The following is a 23,942-nucleotide window of genomic DNA, read 5'->3' as shown; positions in this document are numbered from 1 at the left end:
ATTATTTTAAATAAAATGGAGTAATCTTTTGTTTTAAAGTGTTTAATCTAATTTTTATTTTAGCTAATTTATAAATATATATATATATACACATGTGAAATATATATATATATATATATATAATATGAGTTTGTTTTTATTTATTTTAATGTATAGATTCATTTATAAATATAGATTATAGCACTTTTGATAGATAGATAGATAGATAGATAGATAGATAGATAGATAGATAGATAGATAGATAGATAGATAGATAGATAGATAGATAGATAGATAGATAGATAGATAGATAGATAGATAGATAGATAGATAGATAGATAGATAGATAGATAGATAGATAGTTTAGAGGCGAGCCTAGCAACAAGCAGGCGTTGGGCTCTACAAGTGGAGGACCGTATAGTCATAGCAACTGAGAAGTGAAACAGGAGGAGGTTTAAATCCTGGAGTCTGGGAGCTGTTGCTATGTGCACGTCACGTCTCCGTCTTTAAAACTTGTCATGGCTAATTCACAACAGTCTCCCTTCCTGTTTCCTTTCTGTTCGTGCAGCATGTGCCAGTTGTAGGCTTGTACAAACATGCGCAAACACACCCCTTTTCGCATTGACCTTGGAAATCGTGCGCTACAACATTTCCAGAGTTCTCCGTTCGAGGCCTGGCACAGATGCGCCCTAGCCAGTGAAGTGCACATATATGGAGCTGCCCTGCTGAGAGGGTTGCCATGTTGATTCACCGTTACCCTTTACTTTAATATAGTGCTTAATATTGTGGTCACAGCCTTGGCAGAGTCTCTATACTGTATAATGTACTTGTTCTGTGGCACCCTCTAGTGAGAGCTTCAAACGGCCGCTTACATAAACACACATCTCGGTTGACTGTTAGACTAAGATGGTCCAAAAAATATCGCCCTGTGGTTTTGCATGGTAGAGACATTTCTGGGAGTGCAACATGAGATATTTCCTCCATGTGCCGTCTTGTGTTTAGACAGAAATGTTTTCGAAGATGTTTTTTTCCCCCAAGGCATTTTTGGTCGTTTTAGAATATGTAGTGATACAAGTAAATAAGTAGAATTCTTTCTTTAGGCCATTCAGAAGTTTCATTGTGCATTTTACATCTTACACACAGATCCCTGCAGTTAAGTTTGCTGATAGAATTGACGATAACATGATGAAAAAGATTCGTTTTGGGACAATATTTATCGTGAAAGCTTTTCAAATAAACTGGGGTGCATATTTCCTAGTCTTATGATGATGAAAAAGTATATACGTAATATTTATTTTTGAAAAGAGCTATACAAATCAGTAATTTGAATAGTTTTATGTACCTAGTTCTATTCTAAAATTCCTTGCAATCATGTTTTTTATGCTAAGTGGAACAACTTAATCACAGATAGCATGATAATAGATGAGTTTTGGGACAATATTTATTGTGAAATTCAAATAAATTCACTATTTTTTTGCACAGGCAATGTCCAGTTGTGCTATTTATCCTAGCAGTTTAGTTAGTTATGATGGAAAAATGTTATTTTGATATGAACTATACTATTTTTGAGTAGTTCATGGAGTAACAAACATAAACTAAGTAAAATGCACTGAGAGGAACAACTTAATCACAGATAACATGATGAAAAGAATGAGTTTTATGTGTGGTAAAAACACTTTATACAAGTATAATAAAACAAAACAGATCTAATGCTTTGTGCATGGTTATATTCTGTAAATCATAGTAATTATGCTAAGTGGAACAAAATCACAGATGAAAATGATAAATGATTATACAAGCTAAAAGTGTTTTAACATCTTTGGAAGCATATGGTTGCTGTAAAGGAGTTCACGCGACTGTAAATATTCAGTGGCACGAAAAACAAGCTTCAGCTCATGGGAGTGGTCAAACGAGTGTTCAGGACTGTATCTAAGATTGATCTGCCAGACCTTTGTCCCACTGCAGCCGGTGCCAAAACACATTGCGGTGACCGACTGCATTGCCAAGAGGCAGCGGTTTGCCCATATGTATTTCAGCTCACAATCTCTGTGGCTAGTTTTTAGCCACTCAGCATTTCCTCTGGCCACAATTTTGACATCGATACCATGGGGAAAAACTGCCATATAGCTATTTTTAATATAATCTCATAATTTGGCTGCCGGTATATTAGGCTGCTGTCACTTTAAGAGCTTACGCACAGATCCATGAGACTGTTACACTGTTTACGTTCACTTAAAACATAAATGTATTTACGTGAATACTCGCCCAGACCGGCATTTTGACATTATTTTGTGTGTATTTGACTGTTTAAGCAGTGAAAAAGAACTAAATTTAGTACTGAGAGGCGGCTTTATGTGTGTACACTTTGGATGTGGACTCAAAATCTGTGGTAATGAGTTAATCATGCGCAATCCCACACCGAAATTTAAGCCCTGTAACACCAACAATATTAATCCGGAGCAAATACTCACCCAGACCGGCATTTTGACATTATTTTGTGTGTATTTGACTGTTTAAGCAGCAAAAAAGAACTCCCACACCGAAATTTAAGCCCTGTAACACCAACAATATTCATCCGGAGCAAATGAAACGAGTGAGTGGAGGCGGGTTTGTGTGTAACTCACTGTCGGACTGATGAGAGAGAAATAAAGCGCAGCTGGTATCATGTATCCATTTGTGGAAAACTAGTATTGGAAGTGTTTCAGATATTTCGGTATCAATATGTGTCGAAAAATCGATATTTTTGACAACACTACATTGCACTAGTTTATTATTTCAGATGCCTTTTTAAAAGACTACAATTGAAAAATGTATATATTTTATATACAGTACAGTTCAACCTGCCAAAGTGGCTAGGAGGAGTAACTGCGTTACACACCACTGCTGAAATACACACCCATTTGGCGGGTGTTAATGTCAAGCCCTGTTCACAATCTCATATATCACTCCCTGCTTTTCTGCCTGTCTCATTCTCTTGAGTAAAACAGCATTTCATTGGGTCGTTATCACAGTTGCCTTTTTGCTTTTCCTTTTGTCTTTCAGATTCTCATTTCTTTAGCGCCCCTTTCCTTGATTTTAAAAGCCTTCTAAAATCAAGTCACAATGAGGGTAAGGGCCGAGATCTGCTTTTGTTAACAACTTAATATCCCTGAGCCCCATCTCTCACCGGTGACCTTTAAAAGCTGCATGGAAATCCCATAAAACACCCCTAAACTGGCATGTACCTACCTAGCATCTAACAACCTGCAGCCTTTGAGGACCGGCACAGTGATATGTGCCTTTATTAATGTTCGCAGTAGCCTACTGAGGCTTTGTGAGCCTTTCAGCGAAAGGCCATCTTGTAGCACATGCTTGGATGTATTATGCCGGCTCAACAAAATGGCTCCAAATGCGCTGCCATGAGGGAGAGGTCCACCTGACCCATTAGCTCCTCAAGCATGACTGTAAGCACATGACACAAAAAGTGCACAGAACCTGTGGGAAATTTAAGCTCTACCAGATTGGTTGTACAGCATTTTGAAAAGCACGTTGAGCTGTTTGTTCGTGTGTGTATGAGAATGAGTGAGTGTGCACGTGTTGAAATGATGCAATGGCATCCCTGCTAAGGCACGCTTCACCGCTATTACTGCTAATTTTCGAATATTAAACATTGATTATGATAGCATCTGCATAGCAATGTGCCGAAAAACCTTTTGCAACCACATTGCAACACTTAAGCAACGACTCTCAACACATGGTAAAAACCACCGTAGTCCCATAAACTACTAATGTGCATTTTATTGTGCAAGTGACTTAGGTACATCAATAAAAAGAAGTTACAGTACCGAACGTGGGCACAAAACACATTATTTTATTGTTTGTCCTAATGAACGTTGCCTTGTGTAAACACTCCAGGGGTTTTACCTTCACTTCAACACTGTAAATATGCTGATATCAACTTTAAAACAACAGATAAGATCAAGTTTAATCCACCATGCATGCCAGTTCCACAGGTCACATTGCAGTCAACGTTTATCGCAGCATTCTTCTTGTTGCATCGTTAAATTGCTCTTCTGACCCTATTTTACGGGCACGGCATCTGCATAGTAAATAAACAAAACATTCCGGTATCACAGCATGTGCCCGCTATGTTTGATTAATAATCTGCAGTGCGTGATACTGTTCAGAACAGTTTGTCAAGGTTACATTTAACAGTCTTCAATGAAAAAGCACACGTTGATTGTGTATTTAAATGGTCATGAAACCCTAAACCAAATTTAAGAGTTAGGAGTGTTGAGCATCATAGAAGTCAATGTTATCATCCATTCATTTTGATTGTTGGAGAAAACGAGTTAATCTGGAATGTGAAGTTTTCTCGTACTATAGTGCGGCGATGACTCATCGGTGTTTCATAATTATTCATGAGTCTGCGTGTCCTTATCCTACGAGAAGATGCCTCGCTTAACACAGCAGCACACGTTGATTGACAGGCGCTTCAAAGAGTGAGATCGTATTCAGTCAGTGAGAGATGCATTAATGGAGCAAAAACGAGTGTTTGTTTTTGCTTTGTAAGAATTTCTGTGTCGCATAAGTTCCCTTCGGTAGATCCTGAGTCTTCGAAACAAACACGATTCATCCACACTGTGCGTGTAACTGCTCGTTACGGCCCATTAACCGATCAAACGGCTCATAAAACTGTGTTGCCAGTCAGTCTCCCCTCAACCCCCTCCACTCCGCAGCTTAACCACGCCCACTTTTATAGCATTTTTCAAAACTGGTGAGAACTGACGGCTGCTGAAACAGGGGGTTTCTAGCCTGGATGCCAGCCGAATTTAGCCCCGCCCACAACATTTGAGTTCGGGAAATCCGGTCTGGACTTGATCCGTTGTGGAGCAACTATGCCCGAACAGGAGCTGTTTGCACCAATGAAATTGTCAGGGCGGGTTTTATACGATGATGGATAGATGATAAACAGTATCGCAATCATTCACGTCACCAAAGAGCGCTTGGGTTGAATTCGTTCTAATCCTAAACAAAGAACTTGTTCGTATATGCATTCACCTTTACTATTTCTCTCAAACTGCCGATCGTGTTGGTAAGTTCTCCGTGTATCCTTTAATTCTTTTACAACACCGGCAAAGATCGTTTACACTCATCTTCTTCTTCTACTTCTTCCTGCGTGCAGTTGAATTCTGTTGACAAATATGCGTCGCTCCGTTGCTCTGATTGGTTGTAGGTCTATCCAATTGAGGTCTTTCCTGGTTCGATTGAAACACGCCCCATAATCACAGCCCAATGGAGCAGCATCAGACTCATATTCTGACTAGAATCTGAGTATGATGACGTCAGGCTAGGGGGTTTCATGACCCTTTAATACAATCTTTCTCAAAGACAAAAACAACTGTCTACTGAGCTGAATAGCACACATTTCAGTGGTTTTGACTATAAAAATATTGACCTCAGTGTGCCTGAAATAGCAGCAAGGTCAATAGAATATCAGCCTGGTTAAAATGTAATATGTACTCAAACATTTGTTTGGCCCTGACTGTATATCAACAAAGACAAACCTCGTGGACTTTCTTTTGCCGCTTGTTCCTTGTTTGGCTTGCTATTTACTAAGTGACTTGTGAAATCTAGGCATGCTACTTTGTCATTTCCCTCAATTTTAACGCTTGTGTGTTTACAGAACCAGTGCCGGCCTACTCGTCGTGCCAAAGGGAGAGTATGGACCGCGAGGAAGCTCGTCTGTCTCCCCACGCCGGTGGCAAGCTGATTCGCCAGCTCCTGGAGGAGGACAGCGACCCAATGGTCTCGCCACGGTTCTACGCTTATGGAGACGGCCAGCAGTATCTGGACGACACAGAGGTTCCTCCATCACCACCCAATGCCCACTCCTTTGTCAGGTAAAACAACAAACCATTGTGAGGTCTGGAAGATGAGAGAATGTGTACTTCGGAGGGTGAAATGAATGCTTTTCTCCATTCAGTAGGCGAAGAAGTTCCTCGTTAGGCTCCTGCGACGACGACCGGGAAGAGTTGACCTCTGCTCAGCTTTCAAAGCGGATCCACGTACTCAAGAAGAAGATCCGGAGGTTCGAGGAGAAGTTCGAAGACGAGCGCAAATACAGGGTGAGCGAAAGAGATGCCTAAACGGTCAAATATCTGATTGCGACAGCTCAAAATCCGATCTACAATGATAAATCGATCCCATTCTAACAAAGCAGTCTATTCTGGAAATGTTCATGATGAAAATGACCAGTGCAAAATGTGAGGCAAAAGTGTTTTCTCTACAGCCTTCACACGGCGACAAAGCTGCCAATCCAGAGGTTCTGCGCTGGATGAATGAACTGGCCAAGATGCGCAAAGACTTGAAAGGTATGAATGAAATGCCTCTGCATGAGAAAAATGAAAGTGGTTTGTATCATGTAAGCCACGCCAATCCGACCTTCATGATGTTTTGTTTCTGGTGTCATTTCTCACTAACCTTTGTGGGTTGGGCCTACCAGCAAAACAACATCTGATCTAATCTGCTTTGTTCATGGCTTGCGAAGTAGGCCTACTTCTAAACAAGTGGCTTCATGTTCTGGCTCTACATCACAGATCACAAGTTGCTAAAGTCAGAAGAGGATTTGACGCCCATCCCCCGCCAGCGTAGCAACACGCTTCCCAGGAGCTTTGGGTCTCAGCTGGAGAAGAAAACCCCTGAGACCAAAGCCCCCAAACCCCCTGTGGAGGGCACACTGGATACCGTCATGAACAAACTGCAGGAGAAACGCAACGAGGCTGGCCGACCTGAAGACGTTAAGGTGCGGGTTTTTTTCTTCCGCTTTTTTGCCTTTTATTATAAACAAACGCATAAATCTTTAAAATGTCATTCTCTGTTCTTCATTAGGACATGACCCGTGAGCAGATTGGAGCAGAAAAAGTGGCCCTTCAGAAAGCTCTTCTATATTATGAGAACATCCATGGGAGACCAGTGAGTATGCCGTTCTGAAGGCTAAGATTTGATCTACACAGGCTGAGGTTGATTTTAATGTCTTTTTGTCACTCCTTCTAGATCACCAAGAATGAGAGACAGGTCATGAAGCCTCTATACGACCGGTACCGACTGGTCAAACAGATCCTCTGCCGAGCTTCTGCCATTCCAGTCATTGTAAGTTCTGGTTTTCCACTTTTTTCACTTCTCCCTCCCCATGGCATGCTTCTGTCCCAACTCGGTTTCTCCATGAACTGGAGAAATCTCTCATCTAGGAGTTCATGTACAGCAGGAGTGTCCAATCCTGCTCCTGGAGGGCCACTGTCCTTCAGAGTTTAGCTCCAATCCTGGCTTCACCTTATCCTTCACAGGTCCTGTTCACACCTGGTATTAAGATGCGTTTTAGTCGATCGGATCACAAGTGGACGATGCTGATTTCTAACACACACTCACAGCGTTCGGCTGGTCTTGCGGCTGTCAGAGCAGAAATGAAAGCTGCTGCGGTGGGTCTCCGGTCGTGTTCATATGTACATAGCGTGAGCTTATTTTGTCAATTAGATCGAAAGATCTGAAAAAACATAAATGTACCCGCCCATAGACCCTCCCCTCAAAAAAATCAGGACAGAAGTGGTTGAAAGTGGACAAAAGAGACACCAGGTGTAAACGGGTATGTGTCTCCCTTGTATAATTGTTATCCGATTGACCAAAACGCAAAGCCAGGTGTAAACAGGGCCACAGATGCCATGAAGCAAGATGGCTATGACATTTAATTCAGTAGTAAAACAACATAATAATACAAATGAATTGGTTATTTTACCTAACATGTGCGTATACTCTGTATATTTATGCTTATTAGGGTGTGGTTAGCTTAGCGAAATGCTAAGTGTATCGAAACCATTACGATTTGAGTGTCCCGCAGTGGGCGCCATATTTGAGCTGTGTGAATTTGACTGTTACAAATCTGCCACATGTGAGGTTCATGGCCATGTAGGCAGTTGGGCAGCGAGGCTAGGTTTTGGAATAAAGCGAATACTTATTTGAGCCACGCTAGCAGATATGCATAAGCTACTGTGGTTGTATTAAAGGCTAGCTAGCTGCTATTTCTACTTTATTCTTGAACTAAACCGTATGGATAAATCTCCACGGTATTAGTAGAGGAAATAGCATTAGCAGTAGCACAATATAAGCATTTAGATTTTGTATTGATGCAATGGCAGTGCCGGGGCTTTTTAGCGCCAATAAGCCCGTCTTTAGCAAGAGCTCAAGAGTAGCTCGCTAAGGTCATATCCTGTAGCTGGTATTTGCAACAGTATTCCTTGTAATTCACAAGTCTCTGACACACACACACACACACACACACACTCTAAAAACATTAAACGGCAAACCTGTGCACATTCCCACACCACAGGAAGTGTAACACCGATATGCATGTGAAACACAACAAAACAAAACATGCATGGCAAATATTATATATTGGTATGTTCTGAAAACGTCTGGCTTATGTAACACAAAATGGACGATACCATTATGTAATACTCTAAAGCCTGATTATAAATGTTTGAACTTCTTTGCACACTCGAATTATAGTTTAGTCAATGTTCTGTTAGCCTCAGTTTAACCAGTGGGTTCTCAATTTGGGGAATACGCCCGAAAACAAGTACTTGAAGTGCCACCTTCAGATTTCAAGTGTTATTTAACGTGAATCTTAGTCGATTAGTGGAGTGAGACCTGCCCTGAAGTGGGCTAATGTAAAGGTAGTTTACCGGGTTGTAATGTCACTATTAACACCCACCACAGGGCTCGCCTTCCAGCAAGCGCAGAGGCCCCCTGCTGCAGCCCATTATCGAGGGTGTACCAGCCCTGTTCTTCAGCGACACAAAGGTGAAGAGCTGCGACTGCTCAATCAACCAGTGATTCGGCTGACCCACTTCATCCCCCCCCACCCCCACTAGTTTCCTCATTAACCTAATCATGAATCAGTAACTGCATGGGCACATACTTGGGAGTGCTGTGAGATTCGGCTCCTGCTGATTCCAATGCCGTTTGATCACATCCCTGTTGGGTTTTGGCACCAGGGATGTGAAAACAACTTGAATTGGTGACTCAAATGCAAGGCAGTGCACTAAATACTCCCAACTGAAATGAAAATGATTTATTGCACTGTTAAAGCACTGATGCTTTTCATTTGTACTAACACTTGTCACTACAGAGGCTTGATGCACAATGATTCCCATTGAGATTTGCCTTCCAAATCAATGTTCGGCTTGATATTGCTCATTCATGGTAGTGTAAACCCTCGGATTTAAAGGGACAGTTCACCCAAAAAATGTAAATTCTGTCAATTCTGTTCAAACCTGTACGAGTTTCTTTCTTCTGCTGACAACAAAAGATATTTTGAAGAATGCCAGTAACCGAACAGTTGTGGGGCACCATTACTATTTTTTTTTTTCCCCCTCATCAACTGTTTGGTTGCTGAAATTCTTCAAAATATCTTTTGCGTTCAGCAGAAGAAAGGAACTCGTACAGGTTTGGTGAGTGGTGAACTATCCCTTTAAGCCGCAGTTGAACTAACCAGCGCCATCTGCTCTTTTTCCAGGAGGAGGAGGATGGCTCGGACGATGACAACGACACCAGGACACAGTTCACAGTCACGGTTAAGCCAGAGCTGAGCATGCTGGGACTCCTCGAGCAGCTGGACGAGGACACAGACGGTTTCATCTCGCCTGTTGACGAACAATCACCCTCCAAGAACACCATGGACATGAGATTGTCCAATTTGCATGCTGCTACCATGTGAGTATTAGGTTTAGAGTAGAAACGTATGTCTTAGGGCGCTTACACACACGAGATAATGCTTGGACGGAGTGTTTTGAGATCCATTTTGAGGATGTGGGAAGAGCACAGTTTGAAATCAAGTAAGAATATGCCAGACCTCGAAAGCACTAAGTATACTTCCGAGGCGGTCCGCGCACTGTCTGTGTGATGCAATTTTCATCATCAGGAGGGTTGGCAGACGGCCACGTCAACAACTTGAGCACTTGAAATCAAAGTCCACTAGACAGTGCGCACACGCCAAACGCGCCTTTCCACGCTCACAGCCTTTGAAAGGCTTGTACTCTCAACTGTGCGCAAGACGGAGCGGAACGTGGAAAATGAAGTATACCCGAGCCTTAAAGGGTTAGTTCACCCAAAAATGAAAATGATGTCATTAATTACTTACCCTCATGTTGTTCGACACCCGTAAGACCTCCGTTCATCTTCAGAACACAAATGAAGATATTTTAGTTGAAATCTGATGGCTCTGAAAGGCCTCCATTGGCACAATGCACTTTACACTCTCAAGACCCTTAAAAGGTACTAAAGACGTCGTTACAAAGTCCATCTCACTACAGTGGTTCTACAATAACTTTATGAATCGGCGACAATAGTTTTTGTGCGCAAAAAAACCCTAAATAACGACTTACATAGTGATGACGATTTCAAAACACAGCATCATGAAGCTTTGAAGCGTTATGAATCAATGAGCCGAATCATGATTCGGATCGCGTGTCAAACCGCCAAACTGCTGAAATTTGGCGATTCAAACCGCTGAATCGACTCACTGATTCATAACGCTTCGAAGCTTCATGAGGCCGTGTCTTGAAATCGTCATCACTATGTAAGTCGTTATTTAGGGTTTTTTGCGCACAAAAACTATTATCGCCGATTCATAAAGTTATTTTAGAACCACTGTAGTGAGATGGACTTTGTAACGACGTCTTTAGTACCTTTTAAGGGTCTTGAGAGTGTAAAGTGCATTGTGCCAATGGAGGCCTTTCAGAGCCATCAGATTTCAACTAAAATATCTTCATTTGTGTTCTGAAGATGAACGGACGTCTGACGGGTGTCGAACGACATGAGGGTAAGTAATTAATGACAGAATTTTCATTTTTGGGTGAACTAACCCTTTAATGGCCAGGTCTCTCTCGCTCTCTCTCAAAAAAAGAGAGTACCTGGGCTGCCACCATTAGTGCCAATGGTTTCTGCCGTCCTCTTACGCTTTTGGAAAATGCAGCCCTGGTAAACTAAAGGTATACTTAATAAAAGAATGCAGATTTCCAAAAGGACAACTGGTCAATGTATCGTAGTTAAAATTTTGTCAACTATTGGTTGCGCAATGTAGCGCAAGCCTAGCGTTTTTCCTTTGCGTCCTTGCTACGCATCATCCCCATTGAAGTCGATGATTTCAAACTCTAGTGTGTAAGCGCCCTTACAGACCTTTCTTGTATTCATAATTCATCTTGTGGAGCTCAAAGGCCAAATGTAAACAAACTCAAAGTAATTTGTACATTAAAAAAAAAGCTAATTGTTTGGTAATATTTACCAACTATTGAAGCCGGAAATGATTGCATTGTCGTTGCGGTGGGTCGAAAGAATGTTAAAACTTTCCCCTCCCTCCTAACCAAACACACAGGCAGGAACTTGTGGAGCAACTCCAGGAAGCTCGTGAGGAAAAGAAAAGAATCCGCCAAAACCTCCGTGAATTCGAGGACGAGTTCTTCAAACAGAACGGCAGGTAAAGAAAACGTCCACAATAAGTGAACATGTTTGCTCTTGAAGTTGTAAATGTTCTTATGGTTGAATCCATGTCTGCAGAGAAAAAGGAAATCTTATTATTGAACGTTCTGCTTTTGCTGTTCCCATAGAAACGTGCAAAAGGAAGATCGCTCGCCCTTGGCCGGGGAATACAACGAGTACAAGCATATTAAAGCCAAGCTGCGGCTGTTGGAAGTGCTCATCAGTAAAAGAGACTCCTCCAAGTTCATCTAGCGCTCAGCTAAGACGTCCTCGCCTAGCCAAACAAGGACCAGCCACTGCTATCCAAAGCAATACAGTGGACACAAAGACATGTGTTGCTTTGAAGGACGCCGAGACATGCCCGGTCCACCAATAGCAGACGTACAGCGCTGTTTGTTCCACTGTACAGGACTTCTTCTGCCAAGAGAAATCTCCTTTGAAGCCCACAAGAATGTTTCTGTTATATTTTGCGTTGTATTACACGACAGTTCGTATTGGTTTTAGACATACTAATATCGCTGTAATATAGAAACAACTGTGTTTTCACAATCAGGCACAAGCTTTGAAGAACATTGAGATATTGCGTCTTAAATTATCTATGTATATACTTAGAGATGAGGAGAGTTTATCATTATAGGAATTTTTAGTATTTGATGAATTGAAGAACGTAACCAATTAATGGAAGGAAGGCTCTCTGTATGTATATATATATTATGTTGTTGTTGTTATTTACCAGTGCCATAATTCATGCAAATGGCTTTATTTTGAATATTAATGCTTCTAAGAAAGTGCATCATTTGCATTTGCTCATTGTTTATCTAATGTCCAACTGTGTAATCTTTAAGACCATTGACTAAGCTAGAATTGTCTTTACGAAAGAAAAAAATGACAAAAAGAAATGTGCGTAAAACAGCCAAAACAAAAAGCTAAGGAAAAAATCTCTCTCTCTCTCTCTATGCTGTAACGGTGTAGAAACGCACAAACCAAGGTACTATAAACCAGCTTGCATTGTGTATATTTTTGTATGAAATGGTCATCACATGAAAGTCACTGTTTAACAGTGATGTGGGCGGATCAAATCCCCTCTGAAACATGTCTATTGTTAGCCAGCAATAGAGAGCGAACCTATGGGGCCTGACTGAGCGTTTGCTCCTGGTGAACACAGATACAGACCGAGTGCGCACCACCCCCTTCTCTTATTCTCCAGATTGGAAAATCGTAGCGTGAATTTTGTTTTTACTGAACGTGACAAGAATGATGGATAAAGATGAATACTGTGTGTACATTTTCGTACACGATTGTATTTGTATTTTGTACATATGATATAAAACCAAAATATTTTTTCTGACTATACTGGTGTCGGGTGTTCATGTCAGTGTCATGAAGTGCCACACAATCTGAGGTGAAATCATTTTATTGTTCTGGAAAAAAATAGATAAAACAATATATTCCATTTGAAAGCTATAAAAGTAAATATACTTTACTAAAATAACAACGCATCAGTAGCCACTAAGAAGCCCTTGTTTGCATACATCGACAGAAAGGAATAAGTTGGATAGAAACGCTTCTCCGTGTGACCTTCCATCGTGTACAAACAAACACATCTCATCCGGCTCGATGCAAAAAACATCACAGGCCACAGCAAACACATCACCGCGGTCCCGACGGTGGTCCGGCATCATCGCAAAACCACCGAGGAACTATAGGCGAATCACTCTGATCCATTTTTAATAGCGACCCGACGACACCGGAAAGAAAATGCGAGTAGAAAACGAAGTTTTACAGCATCTGACCTTCCTGTGAAACAACGAGAGGAGTTAATGAAAGCGGCAATGGACTCGCCGGAAGAACGCAGCTGTTAGAATATTCACATTTGCTGGATTAAAACGTAATTCAAATCCCATAACTAGTACACGTCATACATCAACCAGTAGTTATTGCTGGATCACATCCTCAATGAAACCCCATATCGTCCTAAGAGAAATCGGATTCACTCAAATATTTCCAAAAAAGCAGCTGGGCGTGGCATGCTCACGCATGCCTATCATTAATAAGAGACGTTTTATGCTAATGACTCGCTACTGTACATAAAAGGAAAACCGCTGGAATGGATTCAGGAGGTGCGAAAATGCTTAACGTCCCATCTGAGCACGGGCTGAAAGGGAAAGCTCAGAAACAAAAGGGATTAATCGGATCGGTTTGACGTATCGGGCCTGTAACCGCCCGTCTGGTGTACCGTGATGATGGGGCTGTTATCTCTTCCATCTTGAACCCGGACGAGCCCTCGATTTAGAGTGGCTCTTTAAAGGGATAGTTCACCCAAAAATGTAGCTCACCCTCAAGTTGTTCCAAACCTGTATGAGTTTCTTTGTTCTGCTGAACACAAAAGAAGATATTTAGAAGAATGTTTGTAACAAAACAGAGAGAGCAACCATTGACTACCATAGTATTGTTTTCCCTACTATGGTAGTCAATAGTTGCTCTATCTGCTTGGTTACAAACATTCTTCACTCGATTTTCTTTTGTGTTCAGCAGAACAAAAACTCATACAGGTTTGGAACAACTTGAGGGTGAGTAAATAATGACAGAATTTTAATTTTTGGGTGAACTATCCCTTTAAGAATTAGCTCTTTTCTATAGTGGGCATTTCATCTGCTTAAACTAGTGAATTTGTTCACTACAAGTTTACAAGTCAACATGGTCTAGACAAGAGCAACCTATCGGATTCAAAAACAATTCTATTTAGAAAATACATAAAGAAAGTCAAGTCTTTAATTCACTATGCCAACAACTCAATCCCAATCTTATCATTTATTTTTGTCATTTAAAAAATATAAATTTTAGACGAAAAAAACAAAAACAAAAACTGCACATCTGGAGATGCAAGCAAATAAGCAAGCCAGAGTCAGTCTGTAAAAATAGGATAATAATAGATTTACTCGTATGAGATTCAGGATGTGCTCTTCTGTGGTCAAATAAATGCGAGAGCAGCGTTCGTTTCCATTTTCCCACAGGTTTAAAGTGCAGTGTCAGCATACAGAAAGCCACCTCTGTAGTTCCAGCTCAGACCAGACTGAAGCCCTCGTACTGCTCCACGGCCTGGGTGAGCCGGTGCCGCAGGGTCTCTTTGGTCTGGTAGCAGGGCATGTCCAGCATGTTGTAGCAGGTGTGAGCCACGGGAAGGTAGTGCTCTTCCGCAGCGGTGGACTGGATGATGATGCGTAGACTGGCCATGCCGTGGATGGGGATGCGGTCACTGCCGGTCAAGAACACTGTGGGAGGACGAAAACGACACTTATTCGCTCTACATTGAAAAAGCGCAAAGAGGATCCATTGCGCAATAGTATACGGATGAACGAGTAACTTTCAAACCAAGTAGCGTCTCTCACTTACATAAGAACTGCTTTTTTTTCTCCAAGGGAAACTCGTGAAACACCTCCCAAAACATCTTAACTGTTGGGTGGGATGCGGAGAACTCGCCCTTGTAGGAGGCATTCTGGGAGGATGAAGAAAGCCATGAAAAACACAAGGCGTTAACATGAATGTCGAATTAGCGTGTGACTTTAAACTCTGGAGCGCAGCTGTGTGTCCCACCTTCTCCATCTCCTCCCAGTTGTAGTTGTTGTTGCCCACCACCATGGCCATGAGCTCAGAGGGCTGGAAGAGAGAGAGAATCTCGCCGCCACAGACCTTCAGGAAACCGCTGGAGAAGGCCGAATACAGCTCCTGTACGGCGTCGCTGAACACATACTGCAGATACGCCTGAACAAACTCCTTCCTGAGAGAGGAACACACAATAACAAAGACATTTTATTTCTATATACTGTATATATACAGACCCGGTCAAAAGTTATTCAGATGCGTGTTATATAATTAATATAGTTATATTAATATAACTACATTTATAATTTAGTAATTCTAAAGCACTATTACAACAAGGTCATGTTTAAATGTTAATTCAATTCAAATATATGTATTATTTATTTTGTCATCTCACACATGGATCTGCATTCAAATAATGAGCATCAAACAAACAATATAATCCTTATTCTCACTGAATAAAGATTACTTATTAAAAGAATGATTGCACAACCACCAAATCGGTGGCGATGTGCACTAAGTAGGTTATGTAAATCGACATTAAACGAAAGAAGGAAGTAGAATGTGTAGCGTCTGTTTCCATGGTGAATCATCGATTCGTCGCTCTGTTGAGAATGTCTTGTGTGTTAACCGGGAACATACTCGGAGTTGTCTGAACTTACTCACTGACACGTTTTTGGAACCAGCATACCTCGAGTACCGAGAGTTCAAGGTATATGTGACGGAAAGTTAACCTTGCTTTCTGGAATAACCCCTGCCTCAGCGGAAGGAAATAATCCATAATTTATTGGCTTTAATATATCGGCCACTGCTTTTTATCGGTAACATTAAAAATGATCATATATATCGTGCATCCCTAATATATATATATATATATATATATATATATATATATATATATATATATATATATATATATATATATATATATATATATATATATATATATATATATATATATATATATATATATATATATATATATATATATATATATATATATATATATATATATATATATATATATATATATATATATATTAGGGATGCTTTGTTATATATATAGGGATGCTTATTTGCTTTGTTTATATATATATATATATATATATATATATATAGGGATGCTTATATATATATATGGGTATATATATAGGGATGCTTATATATATATATATATATATATATATATATAGGGATATATATATAGGGATGCTTATTTGCTTTGTTTATATATATATATATATATATATATATATATATACACACCGATCAGTCATAACATTATGACCACTGACAGGTGAAGTGAAAAACTCTGATTATCTCTTCATCACGGCTCCTGTTAGTGGGTGGGATATATTAGGCAGCTAGTGAACATGTTGTCCTCAGAGTTGATGTGTTAGAAGCAGGAAAGATGGGCAAGCGTAAGGATTTGATCGAGTTTGACAAGGGCCAAATTGTGACGGCTAGACGACTGGGTCAGAGTATCTCCAAAACTGCAGCTCTTGTGGGGTGTTCCCGGTCTGCAGTGGTCTCTATCAAAAGTTTTTACCTAAGCATTGTTGCAGACCATGTACACCCTTTCATGGAAACGGCATTCATGGAAATGGTGGCTGTGGCTCTTTCAGCAGATAATGCTCCTGCCACAAAGCAAAAATGGTTCAGGAATGATTTGAGGAGCACAACCAGTTTGAGGTGTTGACATGGCCTCCAAATTCCCCAGATCTCAATCCAATCGAGCATCTGTGGGATGTGCTGAACAAACAAGTCCGATCCATGGAGGCCCCACCTCGCAATTTACAGGACTTAAAGGATCTGCTGCTAACATCTTAGTGCCAAATACCACAGCCCACCTTCAGGGGTCTAGTGGAGTCCATGCCTCGACGGGTCAGGGCTGTTTTGGCAGCAAAAGGGGGACTAACATAATATTATGTTGGCTTTTGTTATGCCAAGGTTTTTTATTATGTAGGTCATAGTGTTATGCCTGATCGGTGTATATATTATACACACACACATTCATATATATATATATATATATATATATATATATATATATATATATATATATATATATATATATATATATATATATATATATATATATATATATATATATATATATATATATATATATATATATATATATATATATATATATATGTATATATGTAAGTATATAAATCAAAACTATCTGGAAACATAGCTGAATTGTCTTAAACATACGTTGTGGGCGTAAAAATAGGCTTAATTTTCATTATGCACAAAATAATCTCTCTTTTCTTTCTTTTGATAATCGCCAAGATGAGTTTACCTGTAAATTAATATCAGCAATGAATCTACTGTACATGTGTGGAATGCTGAATGTTTGCTTGTCAACAGTTTGTTAAATCTCCCCTTGTGGACCAATAAAGCAAATCTGCCGAATGTAATCCAATGCACATATTCATATGCACTCGCATACTACAGTGAATTAAGATTGATAATCTGAGCCTGTGAGCTCTTCAGCAGGTCATACAGCAGTTTCAGGTCTGCTGAAGAATGTGATCTGTGTGTGTGTGTGGGAACGGGCCTTGATCTGAGCTCAAAATGGCTGGCCCTCTGCCTAATCTCACCGTCAGACAGCAGAACGCACGCACACATGCAAACAAAACACATGCATGATCCAAACAAGCACTTTAGCCATTTTCTTAAATCATTTTTCCTTTCTTACAATCTCCACTTCATGTTTTACCTGAAATATGCCCTTGAACACAGCAACAATTCTTCTTAAGACACAAATGTGTGCGCATTTACGTGTTTTTTGGGGGTTTGGCTGTGTAGATGCTGTCCCATCTGTTCCTGCAGCTTCTGAAACCGTGCAATTTTGTCCCCGCTGACAGCACACACACACACACACACACACTCTCTCTCTCTCTCTCTCCCTCTCAGATAGTGAAATATGGAGCAGAGGCAGGAACAACATGACCTCTTTCAGACCTTCATTTAAAGAGACACACACACCACAGATTTGCTAACAATCGCACCTGTTCGTCTTGTCCACTGCAATGTTCTTCCCGCCCTGCACCAGCTCCTTAACCTCTGTGATCCCATAATACTCTCTTGTAATCTGTGGACACAGTTGTTGCATTTTGTCATTGAACTACACAGATTTGGAAAGTCCTATAAGCAACAAATCAGTTCTATTTTATATTATGAAATATTGTATTACTAAATAAAAAGCTATCTAAAATAGAAAAAATTTTAATGAATATACATGTGTAATATTGTTATATTGGTACATATAAATGAATGAGTGCATATTAATTTACTGAAAAGTCTTTAGTTCTCAATATCTATAATTTAATTAGCAAATATTGTCAAAAGCATGGAACATACTGAGATTGTATTGGTTGTATTTTAAACCACACAAACATCTGCTGAATATCGTTCTATGACCCGACAGGAAGCGTTGATGGGACATATGGCAAACTCGTTTGAATAACCGTCTTGGCAGCATGTGTGTGACATCAAGGATGTGTTCAGTAGAATTTAGTCTACATTTGTTTATGTCCTAAAACAGTCGGTTGTGAATTTCTCCATAATATGAATCAGTTATCGGTCACATTCATCTGATCAGACAAATGCCCTTGACTTGATGGGGTGGCGTTTCGTTTGCTGTCCAGCAGCTGAGCTTACTGCAAAGTTCAGGCAGAAGGTCTCCTCCACATCGCCCTCATAGTCCAGCAGCTGCTGAAGACTCCTGCAGACAGATGAACACATGACCAACAGTTAGTGAGCGTTTGAAGCAGCCCTGAATCTTTTATCTCTAGAGTCATCGGCAGGCATTTAATTGTCTTTCTCTCCTGTAATCGCAGCTAAGAGCTCACCAGCTGCAGGGTATAAAAGCAAACCCCTGGCTTACCCGAGCAGGGGCTGCGCATCATTTCCTACTTTTAACAAATGACACTCTCCTGCCTATGACATTATAAACCGCATATAAATCATGCCGTTTACTTTTAACATGAGCAGCCAGTCTACCTCAGAAAACAGATTCAACAGATCTCTAAACAAGGACTAGCACACGTGTATAGCGAGCTTCATGAACACATCCGCTCTGCGTTTAAAGTCAGTAACACTTAAAGGCAACTGTATTGTCCTCCTGAGGTTTATTTTCACTACTGTAACATTTTGTGTAACATTTGTGAATATATTGTAAAGGTTACACATTTTATAACCCACCAGCAATAAACATGAAAATGTAAAGGCCCTTGGGAATTTAAAGTGCCCCATTATGCTATTTTAAAGGTCGCTAATTATGTTTTGGTCTCTTACAACAGGTTTACATGCATCAAAAGTCAAAAAAGACTTTCATTTTCTCATGATATACATTGCAGAATCATGTCTTTTCTTACAGCGTCTGAAACTGTTCAATAAAGATTCGGTCTCTCTCTTAACTCCTCCTTTCCAAGAGCTCTGATTGGATTAGTCTACTCTACTCTGATTGGTCAGATGGACCAGTCAGTTGTGATTGGTCTACTCTGCTCTGATTGGTCAGATGGACCAGTCAGTTGTGATTGGTCTACTCTGCTCTGATTGGTCAGATGGACCAGTCTGTTGTGATTGATCTACTCTGCTCTGATTAGATTGGTCTACCCTGCTCTGATTGGTTAGATGGCCCAGTCTGGTGTAATTGGTCTACTCTGCTCTGATTGGTCAGAAGACCCAGTCTGTTGTAATTGGTCTACCCTGCTCTGATTGGTCAGATGGCCCAGTCTGCTGTGATTGGTCTACTCTGCTCTGATTGGTCAGATGGACCAGTCTGTTGTGATTAGTCTACTCTACTCTGATTGGTCAGATGGCCCAGTCTGTTGTGATTGGTCTACTCTGCTCTGATTGGTCAGATGGACCAGTCTGTTGTGATTAGTCTACTCTACTCTGATTGGTCAGATGGCCCAGTCTGTTGTGATTGGTCTACTCTGCTCTGATTGGTCAGATGGACCAGTCTGTTGTGATTAGTCTACTCTACTCTGATTGGTCAGATGGCCCAGTCTGTTGTGATTGGTCTACTCGGCTCTGATTGGTCAGATGGCCCAGTCTGGTGTGATTGGTCTACTCTGCGCTGATTGGTCAGATGGCCCAGTCTGGTATGATTGGTCTACTCTGCTCTGATTGGTCAGATGGCCCAGTCTGTTGTGATTGTCTACTCTGCTCTGATTGGTCAGATGGACCAGTCAGTTGTGATTGGTCTACTCTGCTCTGATTGGTCAGATGGACCAGTCAGTTGTGATTGGTCTACTCTGCTCTGATTGGTCAGATGGACCAGTCAGTTGTGATTGGTCTACTCTGCTCTGATTGGTCAGATGGCCCAGTCTGTTGTGATTGGTCTACCCTGCTCTGATGGTGTCAGTTTTGCCATATAAATTCCAGCCTTCCTCATCCTTTAAGCTAGGAACACAACAAACCGACGCTGACCAACTAGTAGCGACGAAAGCAGACTGCAGAGTTGGCTCAAGTCGGCAGCGTCTGGGTCCAAAGTTGCCCTGACACACCAAGCAGACGCTCGACATCCGACGGCTAAGTAGCACGTCCATTCTGCGCCTGCGTAAGAGTAAATAGCTTTCCGTACCAGCTGGTGGCAGTATCTGTTTTCGTTATTCAAAGCAGGAAACCGGAAGAGCTACCCTGTATACCCTATAGAAACAAAGCACCTCATAATCTCGCTTACCACAGACGGTCACCTCAGTGGGGGTTTTCTCGTGCACTAGTTCGCTAGCAGAACAGCCAATCAGAACGATCAGATGGCACGACTGACCGACAAGCGCCGATTCAACATGTCGAATCAGCTGGAAAATAGCCGACGAGGACCAACGTCAGCCGACGGTGTGGAATACAGAGAGAAAACTTAGTTGGGCGACGCACGAAAGTGCATGCAAAGTAGATTTACTTTCGCAGCACAGAAAACAGCAACATGAACCAAACTCTTCTAGGCCTCAGCTACAACTACAGTGTTTAAGGGTCAAAGTAGACTTTGTTCATGACATAGTTTGATTTTGTAGGCTAGCATTATGCAAATTTGTTAAAAACCTATGTAGGTTCATGCAGGAAGTAAGACTGGAATTACTGACGACTCGTTTCATGCAGTTCAGAATCGGTTCTTTCTTTTGGGAGACAATCACTCCATTTGTTGTGCACTTTGCAGACCTTTTACTTTTATTTTACAAAATTTTACACACTTATTATTTATAGCATCAAGTGAAAAATAACACCAAAAAATAATAATAATAATTCAAAACTATAACACTGGCCTGTATTTGAATACTTGATAATTTGAATCAAGTATTATTTTCAATTTCATTTTGCTGTAAATCTTGTTCCTTAGATGTTGATCAGATTAAACCCGTCCACGGATAAATCCAACAATGTGGCCGCATTGTCAAACACATCTAACTGAGAGGAAGCCAATTAATCCTTGATCCTTTTAAACGCATTAGCACAAAACAAAACCATCCTCCATGAAGTTGTAATCTCCAGGTCAAGGTCTGCTGATGGCTGTTTTCATGAGGTGATATGACTCATGTGGGGAACAGCCTTGAAGATGCAAACCGCAAACACGATTACAGGCTTGATCCGGCCATCAAACCTGAGCAGGCTGGTCTCCTTCTGTAACCATTTAGTGGGCTGATGGTGACTCACTAACAGTTCAAAAAGCTTTTTTGGGTGGCTTTTAATTAATGTTACATAAAAAAAAAAACCTGTTTATGCAACACAGTGGCAAAGGACACAGAGTGTAGGACAAAAAACAAGACGCTCTTCACTGGTCTATGCAGTCCGTTTAGGACTTCGATTTCTCAGTAAAGCCTCGGGGGTCACAGGAACTCTCATTGATTTGGTTTAACAAGGGCAGTGATACATTGGTCTCTGGGAGGGCGAGTTGATTTGATTAGCGAGTGATGACTTTTAGTGGAAAAACAACAACATGTTGCCTAGAAGAGCTAAGTGGTACAAGTTTAGATACAGACAGGCTTCATTTGAACAAGCTGGAACCGGCACCTCTGGAATACCTATTTTAAACAATCCCCTACCTCGTTACAAAGAGCTACAGCAAATAAGAAGATTTTCTGTGAATTATGGCTCAAAGTCTGGTCTGATGGACTACTTTGATGTCATTTTTGAACATGTGTAAATTCATGACAGAATTTTCAGTTTTGAACAAACAACCCCTTAATGTCACCATAGAGTTCTTATTATATTTCTTTTAAAGATTTATCCGTGCACATAATTATTTTGTATCGCTAAGGGAGGGACAACCTGTCACATGAGATCAACCAATAGCAAACCACAACCATCTAATCAATTCCCAATGGACAAAATCAAGTCCCACCCTACATTCTTGTTCAAGAAGCCATTTCACTTGAATATACATCACAATAGGGAAGAAAAGACTATCACATCTTCTGTTTCATGCCGACATTAAAGACAAAGTCCAAAAAAAGCATAATTTTGTCTACCTTCCCTCTGTAGGCGAAAGCTCTTTCAGGTCATCCAGAGTGGGTGAAACGTCCAGAAGCTTCTTGTAGAGCACCAGGGGAAAGTGCAGATCCACCACAGTAGAGTTATAGATGGCCAAACCACAAATGATCCCAATCAAGTGGAACCAATTGTGCTCCACAAAACACTGCAATGCAAACGCACAGGCATGAGTTACACATAGAAATACTTCCGCATACCGATAACACCAAGATTCCCTTTTCTAAAAGCCATCTTTCCATTACGACCCTTTAATTATCCAAGAATGTTTGTCAACAACATAAGATCCCTCCAGCAGCAGAGTAAATTGAACTCATTAAACTCTGTACAATCACGTGTAGTCCTCATCTCAGTCTTGTTTTGTACACAGCCGAAGTGTCCTGAAAGTCATCATGCCTTAAAGAAATCCAGCAGGATCATCATGTTTGCATGAAAACAGCTGAGCTGGCCCAGATATTTCAAAATCACCAGGCCGATAAGATTATCTGTTGATGTTCTTCAATCGTGCAGGACTTTGAGAAACACCTACCAGGGTTTACGCAGGTTTTAAGAATGTAAATAGAAAATGTAAGGAATAAATTGAAAGGAACACCAAACGTCAATATGTTCTCAAATGTAAATGTCTAGGGAGAAGTAGCATTAGCAACACTTCAGAGTTTGAAAACACAACTTCCAGAAGATATCCATTACTTTTTGATTCTGCTCTCAACTACTAGAATATGGACATGACTTTGTATCTTCTGATCAGACTGCATAAAAGTGTTGTTCTTCCTCAGTATATTTGTCTGGTTTTGACATCGAATAGTCTAGTTTTCCGTTAAATTGATCAGAGTTAAGTGTGTTTTGCTTAAAACAAGAACAAATATCTGCCAACTGGCTCAGAAAAATCAAGCATAAACTCACTTCATTTTGTTTTTCAGTTTTTCAAGACTTCATTTTACATTTGCATCTCAAGTAAACGTATCAAAGATGTCTCGATATTTGTATTGGAAAAGAGGACACAAATGTCAGGGTTTTTTTGCAATGCAGGCAACATTAATTCCATATCTTTATGAATTTAAGACTCCTTAAGGCCTTAATTTGTGTAAGGGCGAATTAAGACCTGCAGAAATCCTGACCTACTGTATAGAGCGCATTAGAACCCGCCCTCTTTTTCAGCAGCGTTGAAGGTATTATTTTTCATACCATCTTTGTCAAAGCATTATAAGCTATGAACCAAACCAGCCACGAGGTGAACCACAACATTACAAACTCAGATTTGAAGCAAAAAAGTTTTTGAAAACCAGACAAAAAGACAAAGGTACAAGACTGTGTAATTAATGGCTTAAGTGAGGGAAAGAACTAAAATC

General features: G+C 40.6%; 2 protein-coding genes across 6 annotated transcripts in view; one reads left to right on the top strand and one right to left on the bottom strand.

The window, feature by feature from the left end:
* The window catches only part of fam13a (family with sequence similarity 13 member A), a 68,473-nt gene extending 55,635 nt beyond the window's left edge, over window positions 1-12,838 (top strand). Inside the window, exons 17-27 of one of the 3 annotated variants that reach the window (XM_079813152.1) lie at window positions 3,022-3,087; window positions 5,645-5,861; window positions 5,945-6,086; window positions 6,251-6,332; window positions 6,558-6,763; window positions 6,850-6,933; window positions 7,015-7,110; window positions 8,731-8,814; window positions 9,530-9,726; window positions 11,387-11,488; window positions 11,619-12,838. In XM_079813152.1, the coding sequence (XP_079669278.1) occupies window positions 3,022-3,087; window positions 5,645-5,861; window positions 5,945-6,086; window positions 6,251-6,332; window positions 6,558-6,763; window positions 6,850-6,933; window positions 7,015-7,110; window positions 8,731-8,814; window positions 9,530-9,726; window positions 11,387-11,488; window positions 11,619-11,742 (1,400 nt within the window). In that variant the 3' untranslated portion in view covers window positions 11,743-12,838. The remainder of the gene's footprint in view (window positions 1-3,021; window positions 3,088-5,644; window positions 5,862-5,944; window positions 6,087-6,250; window positions 6,333-6,557; window positions 6,764-6,849; window positions 6,934-7,014; window positions 7,111-8,730; window positions 8,815-9,529; window positions 9,727-11,386; window positions 11,489-11,618) is intronic. The other 2 variants (XM_079813153.1, XM_079813154.1) reach the window with 2 other exon arrangements.
* A 51-nt stretch (window positions 12,839-12,889) lies between these two features.
* herc3 (HECT and RLD domain containing E3 ubiquitin protein ligase 3) overlaps window positions 12,890-23,942 on the bottom strand; it is a 39,586-nt gene continuing 28,533 nt past the window's right edge. For 2 of the 3 annotated variants that reach the window (XM_079812427.1, XM_079812428.1), the window contains exons 20-25: window positions 22,575-22,741; window positions 18,763-18,826; window positions 18,111-18,193; window positions 15,085-15,268; window positions 14,884-14,986; window positions 12,890-14,762 (exon numbers count right to left, since the gene is read on the bottom strand). In XM_079812427.1, the coding sequence (XP_079668553.1) occupies window positions 14,554-14,762; window positions 14,884-14,986; window positions 15,085-15,268; window positions 18,111-18,193; window positions 18,763-18,826; window positions 22,575-22,741 (810 nt within the window). In that variant the 3' untranslated portion in view covers window positions 12,890-14,553. The remainder of the gene's footprint in view (window positions 14,763-14,883; window positions 14,987-15,084; window positions 15,269-18,110; window positions 18,194-18,762; window positions 18,827-22,574; window positions 22,742-23,942) is intronic. The other variant, XR_013816203.1, reaches the window with a different exon arrangement.

Source organism: Gobio gobio, assembly GCF_949357685.1.
Source record: "Gobio gobio genome assembly, chromosome: 3".
Taxonomy (NCBI): Eukaryota; Metazoa; Chordata; class Actinopteri; order Cypriniformes; family Gobionidae; genus Gobio; species Gobio gobio.
The sequence above is the reverse complement of the archived record's forward strand: the minus strand, read 5'-3'. Positions and strand labels throughout refer to the sequence as shown.